The sequence below is a fragment of the Brassica napus genome, unplaced genomic scaffold (genome assembly GCF_020379485.1).
Source record: "Brassica napus cultivar Da-Ae unplaced genomic scaffold, Da-Ae ScsIHWf_1351;HRSCAF=1925, whole genome shotgun sequence".
In the NCBI taxonomy this organism is placed as follows: Eukaryota; Viridiplantae; Streptophyta; class Magnoliopsida; order Brassicales; family Brassicaceae; genus Brassica; species Brassica napus.
Window position 1 is genome coordinate 31,487 of NW_026014768.1, and position 10,198 is coordinate 41,684.

The 10,198-nt window shown below is 48.4% G+C and overlaps 1 protein-coding gene across 1 annotated transcript; it reads left to right on the top strand.

Moving 5' to 3' along the window:
- Positions 1-1,168: 1,168 nt before the first annotated feature.
- Positions 1,169-4,540, top strand: LOC125596999 (the record flags this gene model as incomplete). The annotated part of the gene is made up of 1 exon (XM_048771955.1): positions 1,169-4,540. A coding segment is annotated over exon 1 (3,054 nt), but the record flags the coding sequence as incomplete, so codon positions are not given.
- Positions 4,541-10,198: the final 5,658 nt, after the last annotated feature.

A 10,198-nucleotide genomic window follows, 5' to 3' on the forward strand; every position in this document is an offset into this window, starting at 1 on the left:
GACCTGGACCAGGACGTGGAGCAGACTCAGCATGGTGACCAGGACGATCAGATCAGTCCAACTGAGGTTCAGCCATTTAGCCGTTCCAGATCAACGGACAGAGCCGTGTACCGGATCGACCCGCGTGCACCCGGACGTGACCTAAGGATGGATCCACGACCTGATGACTAAATCAGCCAAACCACAGGCGTTCTTCCCCGACCCATTCGCCATTCTAGAGCCAACAGTCAAGCCAGAACCCATGATCATCGAGAAGAATCAGATTCCGGACTTAGCCTGTCTTTCCTGGCCCGTTTGGGACGTACCGCACGTCCGGATCAGGCTGATCACGACCTTTCCAACCACTTTGATGATTTCATGATGATCGATGCTTCCAACTACTCCAAAGGAAGGATACTTAAGCTCTCTGAAGATTTGGGTCGAGCTATCTCTTCATCCGTTCATGGATCATCGACGATCAATCATGCGGGCAGCCTTACGTCCGTCCTGCTCCTTACCGCGAACGACCTGATCACCAAAGGATGAACCTGGACGTCTTTGTGAATCTGGACCAGTCAACACAAGAATCCGCACCTTGACCAGTCTTTAGTCAAAGTCTTCATTTCTAGTTTCTATGTCTTGTTTTCATTCATTTCTATTTTCTATGTTGTCTTTTCCCACAAATGTCTTTATGTTTCTTTGACTCACAAACCTTATAAGTATGTGATGATCCCCCTTAATAAAATCACATCGATTTTCCTTTGCTTATTTTGAGTCTTCTCTCATTGTTCTTTGCTTAGAACATTCATACTTCTCTTGGTGAGGTCATCTCCAAGCGAACCACTTCGTTGTGTTGGACCGGTGCGTCACATCCGGCAACCTTCGAATCTCTGGTAGTATCTTTGGGCTAATCCGCAACCCTTAGTGTCACCCCTCGATCCATCAGTTCTCAATCCTCTCGGATCTGAGTTCATATCAACCTTACCGAAAGAGTGATCCTTATTTTGGTTCTATCAAGTGGTATCAGAGCCACTCTCTCGGTAACTCTTTTTCAATCCATTTCATCTCATCTTCCATATTCTTCATCTAGATTTCTTATCTATCTATCTTGAACCCGGGCCCCTCATTACCCCCATAAAAAAAAAAAAAGAAAGATCTATTAAAAAAAAAAAGGAAAAGTCTAAAAAAAAAAAAGATATTCCAAAGTTTGATTTGTTTGTGGTGTGGTGGTGGAAGAGAAAGCCTGCTGGCCGAAGAGAAATCCGGTCTTTGAGGAGGTTAAGGCGGGTTCCCCTCTAAATCTCTTATCTTTCTCTCTTGATCTTTGTGGTTCACTTGGTTTTGCTCATTGGGTGATCTAGTTTGCTCTCTTAGAACTTTGGGAGGAACTCTCTTGTGTGATTACCAACAAAAATTGAGTGAAACACGTGTGTGGGTGAGGATAAACACCTGAGTGTGTGAGGTTTTTTTTAATCTAACTTTACCTTGTTTAAGTTTTCAGGAAACCATGGATAGTGAAGAAGAAAGAAACCGACCCGGAAATTCATATGCCGGATTATCTAACTTGCAAATGCGTGCTCTCAATGATTCTATGTCTAACTTGTTGAATACAGGTTTGGAGGCGATCCATCAGAGGCTTGATGAACTTCAGGGCCGACCAACTCAGTCACGAACCAGAACCAGACGTGACCATCCAAGGAGGAACAGCCGGTCCGACCTAGAAATCCGAGAAGAGTCTTATGATGATGATCGATCCATCAACCGTCCAAGGAGAGTTCCTAGGCATCAAAACCGAGGTGATGTCAATCCTTTTGGTAGAAATGAAAGAACCAATGATGGCTTGAGTGGTTTGAAATTGAAAATTCCAAGTTTTGATGGCAAAAATGATCCGGATGCTTTTCTTGAATGGGAAAGAAAAATTGAACTTGTGTTTGATTGTCAAAATTTTTCTGATATTAAAAAGGTTAGACTTGCTGCTGCTGAGTTTACTGGCTATGCTATTAACTGGTATGATCGAGTTGTGACTAGCAGGAGGAGAGCAGGTGAGGCGCCAGTTGATACATGGGATGAGCTTTCCATGCTGATGCGGAGACGCTTTGTTCCCGACCATTACCACCGAGATCTACACCATAAACTCAGGCGTTTGCTTCAAGGTTCTAAGTCAGTTGAGGACTATCACCAGGAGATGGAGACCTTGATGATCAAAGCTGATGTAGAAGAGCCCTTAGACGCCACCATGGCCAGATTTCTTACCGGGCTCAATCGGGACATACAAGACCGCATGGAGCTGGAGGACTATGACAGCATGGAGCAGATGCTACACAAGGCCGTGCTGATCGAGCAACAAGTCAAGAGAAAGGGTCTCACTAAACCGACCTTTGCCTCTAAACCGACCTTTGCTTCCAAGCCAAACTATCAAGACAAGGGTAAGTCTTCTTCCACAACAAATACAGCTTTTAAGACTAATGTCCCTGCTCGTGTTGATAGAGAAAAGAAAGAAGAGGCTACCAAACGAACCAGAGACATCCAATGCTTTAGGTGTCATGGCCTTGGCCACTATGCCAACCGATGTCCAAACCAAAAGGTGATGGTGCTCTTGGAGAATGGAGAAGTCGAATCTGAAGAAGACAAGGAGGATCTCGGACCAGTGTATGATGATGATAATGAGGAAGAAGCACTTGACTTCCCGGTTCATGGTCCCCTTCTTGTTACTAGGAAAGTCTTGGACGACACCACTGATCCCATCTTTGATGAGGAGGTCGATGGAGTGATCAATGAGTTTTGCTCGACCTTTGTGGAGAGTTCTTATCCGATCTATGATGAGGATGTTCTTGAAGAACCGAGCCATGGTTCACTACTGGTTACTAGGCGTGCCTTGAGTGTCCAACCAAAATCCAATGACAAAGAACAAAGGGAGAATCTCTTTCACTCTAGATGTCTCATTTCTGATAAAGTTTGTTCTTTAATCATTGATGGAGGTAGTTGCACTAATGTGGCTAGTGACACCCTTGTAAAGAAACTTGGGCTTGTTACTCGGCCTCTTTCTCGTCCTTTCAGGTTGGAGTGGCTCAATGAGGCTGGAGAACAGTATGTGAAGGAGCAAGTCACGGTTCCACTTTCCATTGGCCGATATGAGGACGAGGTTGTGTGCAATGTGCTTCCCATGGATGCTTGCCATGTTCTCTTGGGCCGGCCTTGGCAATTTGACAAGAAGGCAGTGCATGATGGTTTCACAAACCGGCATTCATTTGATCATAAGGGAAAGAAGATCACCTTGGTGCCTTTGTCGCCTTCGGAAGTCCATCAAGACCAAGTCCAACTTAAGAAGAACCGAGACCAAGACTCTAAAGCTGATAAACCTGAGACCAGTACCAGGAACTCCAATTTCTTTGTCAAAGAAAGTCAGGTAAGAAAGTCTCTTTGCTCTCAAAAGCCATTTCTCTTACTGATTTATAAAGAGTCTCTCTTGGCCTCATCTTCTTCTGACCTTGCACCGGAGATTCCGAGTGAGTTTTTAGGTATCTTGCAGGATTATTCTGATGTGTTTCCAGAAAAAAATCCCAAAGGATTGCCACCGGTGAGAGGCATTGAGCATCAGATCGATCTCGTTCCGGGCGCCTCTCTACCGAACCGACCAGCGTACCGCACCAATCCGGTCGAGACCAAGGAGCTGGAGAAACAGATCAACGACTTGCTTGAGAAGGGATACATCAGAGAGAGTCTCAGTCCCTGTGCCGTGCCTGTTCTACTTGTACCAAAGAAGGATGGCTCCTGGAGGATGTGTGTGGACTGCCGGGCCATAAACAACATCACGGTAAAGTATCGACATCCTATCCCTCGTCTTGATGATATGCTTGATGAACTCCATGGTTCTAAGTACTTTTCTAAGATAGATTTGAGAAGTGGCTATCATCAGATTAGGATGAAAGAAGGTGATGAATGGAAAACGGCCTTTAAAACAAAACTAGGTTTGTATGAGTGGCTTGTCATGCCCTTTGGTCTCACTAATGCACCTAGTACTTTCATGCGCCTAATGAATCATGTCTTGAGGTCTTTTATTGGTCATTTTGTTGTGGTTTACTTTGATGACATTCTTATTTACAGCAAAAGCCTTGATGAGCACAAACAGCATTTGAAATCCGTTCTTGAAGTCCTTAGAAAGGAACGTTTGTTTGCTAACCTTGGAAAGTGTTCTTTTGGCACAGATCATGTGGTCTTTCTAGGTTTTGTTGTAGGTACAGATGGCTTAAGAGTAGACGAGCAGAAGGTCCAAGCAATCCGGGACTGGCCGATTCCGACCACCATTGGTGAAGTAAGAAGCTTCCATGGTCTTGCCGGCTTCTATAGGCGATTTGTTCAAAACTTCAGTACCTTGGCCGCTCCTCTTACTGAAGTAATCAAGAAGAACGTGGGGTTCAAATGGGGACCAGCTCAGGAAGAAGCATTCGAAATCCTTAAAGGGAAGTTGACTCACGCCCCTTTACTTGTACTTCCAGATTTTTCTAAAGCTTTTGAAATCGAATGTGACGCTTCTGGTGTTGGTATTGGTGCTGTGTTGATGCAGGATGGAAAACCAGTGGCTTATTTCAGTGAGAAGCTTGGAGGAGCCATGCTCAACTACCCCACATACGACCAAGAACTCTATGCCTTGGTGAGGGCCCTTCAAACGTGGCAGCACTATCTTTGGCCTAAGGAGTTCATCATCCACACTGATCATCAGTCTCTAAGACACCTTAAGGGTCAGCAGAAGCTCAACAAGAGGCATGCTCGTTGGATGGAGTTCATTGAGACATTCCCTTATGTGATCAAGTACAAACAAGGTAAGGAGAATGTTGTGGCCGATGCATTGTCTCGAAGGTACACTCTTCTCTCAGCCCTTGAAACTAAATTGCTTGGCTTTGAATTTATCAAGGATCTTTATGCTTCTGATCAGGATTTTAAAGAGATTTTTCGAAAATGCTCAAAGGTTGCTTATGGCAAATACTTTCAAAATTCTGGTTTCTTGTTCTTTGATAACCGTTTGTGTGTGCCCCAATGTTCTTTGAGGGAGTTGTTTCTCAGGGAAGCTCATGGAGGTGGGCTTATGGGACACTTTGGAGTCAAGAAAACCTACAAGGCGGTTCATGACCATTTCTACTGGCCGAGTCTGATGAAAGATGTTGTGAGGATCTGTAGCCGATGTGTGGTGTGCAAGAAGTCTAAGCCTAAAGCATCACACCACGGTTTGTACTCAGCTCTACCCATTCCCTCTCATCCTTGGGTAGACATTTCTATGGATTTTGTGCTTGGATTGCCTAGGTCTAAAGCTGGACGAGATTCTATCTTTGTGGTTGTTGATAGGTTCTCGAAAATGGCTCATTTCATTCCTTGTCACAAAACTGATGATGCTGTGCAAGTTGCAGATTTATTCTTTAAGGAAGTTGTTAGATTGCATGGAATGCCTAAGACCATTGTCTCTGATCGTGATGCTAAGTTCCTTAGCTATTTTTGGAAGACCTTGTGGTCTAAGCTAGGTACTAGATTGATGTTCTCTACAACTTGTCATCCGCAAACTGATGGGCAAACTGAAGTAGTTAACCGAACCTTGTCTGCTTTGCTTAGATCTTTGGTTAAAAAGAATCTTAGGACTTGGGAAGAATGTTTGCCTCATGTTGAATTTGCTTATAACCATGCTTTGCATTCAGCTACTAAGTTTTCTCCTTTTGAGGTTGTTTATGGATTTAATCCCTTGTCTCCACTTGATCTTTTACCTTTGCCTTTGAGTGAACGAGTTAGTACAGATGGCAAGAGGAAGGTGGACACGATCAAGAAGCTGCATGAACAGGTTCGTGCCAACATTGAAGCCAAGACCGAGGGCTACAAACGACTTGCAGACAAGAAAAGGAAAGAAGTGATCTTCCAGGAAGGTGATCTTGTTTGGGTCCACATGAGGAAGGAACGATTCCCGGAACAAAGGAAGTCCAAACTCATGCCCCGGGTCGATGGTCCATTCCAGATTCTCAGGAAACTCCATGACAATGCTTACCAGCTTGATCTTCAGGGTAAGTATGATATCTCTTCAAGTTTTAATGTTTCTGATTTATCTCCTTTTTGCGCAGATGATCCGGATTTGTGGTCAAATCCTTTTGAAGAGGGAGGGAATGATAGAACCCAGGACCTGGACCAGGACGTGGAGCAGACTCAGCATGGTGACCAGGACGATCAGATCAGTCCAACTGAGGTTCAGCCATTTAGCCGTTCCAGATCAACGGACAGAGCCGTGTACCGGATCGACCCGCGTGCACCCGGACGTGACCTAAGGATGGATCCACGACCTGATGACCAAATCAGCCAAACCACAGGCGTTCTTCCCCGACCCATTCGCCATTCTAGAGCCAACAGTCAAGCCAGAACCCATGATCATCGAGAAGAATCAGATTCCGGACTTAGCCTGTCTTTCCTGGCCCGTTTGGGACGTACCGCACGTCCGGATCAGGCTGATCACGACCTTTCCAACCACTTTGATGATTTCATGATGATCGATGCTTCCAACTACTCCAAAGGAAGGATACTTAAGCTCTCTGAAGATTTGGGTCGAGCTATCTCTTCATCCGTTCATGGATCATCGACGATCAATCATGCGGGCAGCCTTACGTCCGTCCTGCTCCTTACCGCGAACGACCTGATCACCAAAGGATGAACCTGGACGTCTTTGTGAATCTGGACCAGTCAACACAAGAATCCGCACCTTGACCAGTCTTTAGTCAAAGTCTTCATTTCTAGTTTCTATGTCTTGTTTTCATTCATTTCTATTTTCTATGTTGTCTTTTCCCACAAATGTCTTTATGTTTCTTTGACTCACAAACCTTATAAGTATGTGATGATCCCCCTTAATAAAATCACATCGATTTTCCTTTGCTTATTTTGAGTCTTCTCTCATTGTTCTTTGCTTAGAACATTCATACTTCTCTTGGTGAGGTCATCTCCAAGCGAACCACTTCGTTGTGTTGGACCGGTGCGTCACATCCGGCAACCTTCGAATCTCTGGTAGTATCTTTGGGCTAATCCGCAACCCTTAGTGTCACCCCTCGATCCATCAGTTCTCAATCCTCTCGGATCTGAGTTCATATCAACCTTACCGAAAGAGTGATCCTTATTTTGGTTCTATCACGTGTGTGCACATGTTTGTCCGTCAGCACACACAGGACGTCCGTGTGTGTCCGTCAGCACACACAGGATGTCCATGGCTGTCCGTGTGTGTCCGTCAGCACACACATGACGTCCGTGGCTGTCCATCAGTACACATATCAGCACGTTGGTCCTTGGACTCAACACGCTGACCCTTCCCATAGACTGTTCAGGGGATTTTAGCCCACTTGGGCTGTCTGTTCAGTACACACAGGACGTCTGTGGATGTCCGCCGGCATACACAAGACGTCTGTGGCTGTTTGTGGCTGTCCGTCAGCACACACAGGACGTCTGTGGCAGTCCGTGTGTGTCCATCGGTGTCCGTCAGCACATACAGGACGTCCGTGGCTGTCCATCAGTACACATATATCACTCTGGTCCTTGGACTCAGCACGCTGGCCATTCCCGTAGACTGTTTGGGTGATTTTGGCCCACGTGGGCTGTCTGTTCAGTACACACAGGACGTCCGTGGGTGTCCGCCAGAACACACAAGACGTCTGTGGCTGTCCATCAGCACACACACAGCACGTCCGTGGCTGTCCGTGTGTGTCCGTGTGTGTTCGTCAGCACACACAGGACGTCCGTGGCCGTCCATCAGTACACATATCAGCACGCTGGTCCTTGGACTCAGCACGCTGGCCATTCCCGTGGACTGTTTTGGTGATTTTGGCCCACGTGGGCTGTCTGTTCAGTACACACAGGACGTCTGTGGGTGTCCGCCGGCACACACAAGACGTCTGTGGCTGTCCGTGGCTGTCCGTCAGCACACACAGGACGTTCGTTGCTGTCCGTCAGCACACACAGGACGTTCGTTGCTGTCCATCAGTACATATATCAGCACGCTGGTCCTTGGACTCAGCACGCTGGCCCTTCCCGTGGACTGTTCGGGTGATTTTGGCCCACATAGGCTGTCTGCTCAGTACACACAGGACGTCTGTGGGTGTCCGTCCGCACACACAGGACATCCGTGGGTGTCCGTCAGCACACACAGGACGTCCGTGGCTGTCCGTGTGTGTTTGTGTGTGTCCGTGTGTGTCCGTCAGCGCACACAGGACGTCCGTGGCTATCCACCAGTACACATATCAGCACGTTGGTCCTTGGACTCAGCACGCTGACGCTTCCAGTGGCCTGTTCGGGTGATTTTGGCCCACGTGGGCTGTCTGTTCGGTACACACATGACGTCCGTGGGTGTCCGCCAGCACACACAGGAGTCCGTGGACAGTTTGGGTGATTTTGGCCCACATGGGCTGTCTGTTCAGTACACACAGGACATCCGTGGGTGTCCGCCAGCACACACAGGACGTCCGTGGCTGTCCGTGTGTGTCCGTGTGTGTCCATCAGCACACACAGGACGTCCGGGGCTGTCCATCAGTACACATATCAGCACGTTGGTCCTTGGACTCAGCACGCTGGCCCTTCCCATGGACTGTTTGGGTGATTTTGGCCCACATGGGCTGTCTGTTCAGTACACACAGGACATCCGTGGGTGTCCGCCAGCACACACAGGACGTCTGTGGCTGTCCGTCAGCACACACAGGACGTCCGTGGCTGTCTGTGTGTGTCTGTGGGTGTATGCCAGCACACACATGACGTCAGTGGCTGTCTGTGGCTATCCGTCAGCACACACATGATGTCCGTGTGTGTCCGTCAGCACACACAGGACGTCCGTGGCTGTCCATCAGTACACATATCAACACACTGGTCCTTGGACTCAGCACGCTGGCCCTTCCCGTGGACTGTTTGGGTGATTTTGGCCCATGTGGGCTGTCTGTTCAGTACACACAGGACGTCCGTGGGTGTCCGCCAGCACACTTAAGACGTCTGTGGCTTTCCGTCAGCACACACAGGACGTCTGTGACTGTCCGTGTGTGTCCGTGTGTGTCCGTCAGCACACATAGGACATCCGTGGCTGTCCATCAGTACACATATCAGCACGCTTGCCCTTCCCGTGGACTGTTCGGGTGATTTTGGCCCACGTGGGCTGTCTGTTTAGTACACACAGGACATCCGTGGCTGTCCGTCAGCACACACAGTACGTCCGTGTGTGTCCATCAGCACACACAGGATGTCTTCGGCTGTAAGTGTGTGTCCGTGTGTGTCCGTCAGTGGCTGTAAATCAGTACACATATCAGCACGCTGGTCCTTGGACTCAGCACGCTGGCCCTTCCTGTGGATTATTTGGGTGATTTTGGCCCACTTGGGCTGTCTGTTTAGTACACACAGGACGTCCGTGGGTGTCCGCCAGCACACACAGGACTTCTGTGGCTCTCCGTGTGTGTCCGTGTGTGTCCGTCAGCACACACAGGACGTCCGTGGCTGTAAATCAGTACACATATCAGCACGCTGGCCCTTCCCGTGGACTGTTTAGATGATTTTGGCCGACATTGGCTGTCTGTTCAGTACACACAGGACGTCCGTGGGTGTCCACCAGCACACACATGATGTCCGTGTCTGTCTGTGGCTGTCCGTCAGCACACACAGGACGTCCGTGGCTGTCCATCAGTACACATATCAGCACGCTTTTCCTTGGACTCAGTACACACAGGACGTCCGTGGGTGTCCGCCAGCACACACAGGAGTCTGTGGCTGTCCGTGTGTGTCCGTGTGTGTCCATCAGCACACACAGAACGTCTGTGGCTGTCCATCAGTACACATATCAGCAAGCTGGTCCTTGGACTCAGCATGATGGCCCTTCCTGTGGACTATTTTGGTGATTTTGGCCCACTTGGGCTGTCCGTCAGCACACATAGGATGTCTGTGTGTGTCCGTCAACACACACAGGACGTCCGTGTGTGTCCGTCAGCACACACAGGACGTCTGTGGCTGTCTCTGTGTGTCCGTAGGTGTCCGTCAGCACACACATGACGTGTGTGGTAGTCCATCAGTACACATATCAGCACGTTGGGCCTTGGACTCAGCACGCTGAATCTTCCTGTGGACTGTTCGGGTGATTTTGGCCCACTTGGGCTGTCTGTTCAGTACACACAGGACGTCTATGGGTGTCCGCCAGCACACACAGGACATCCGTGGCTGTCCGTGTGTGTCCGTCTGC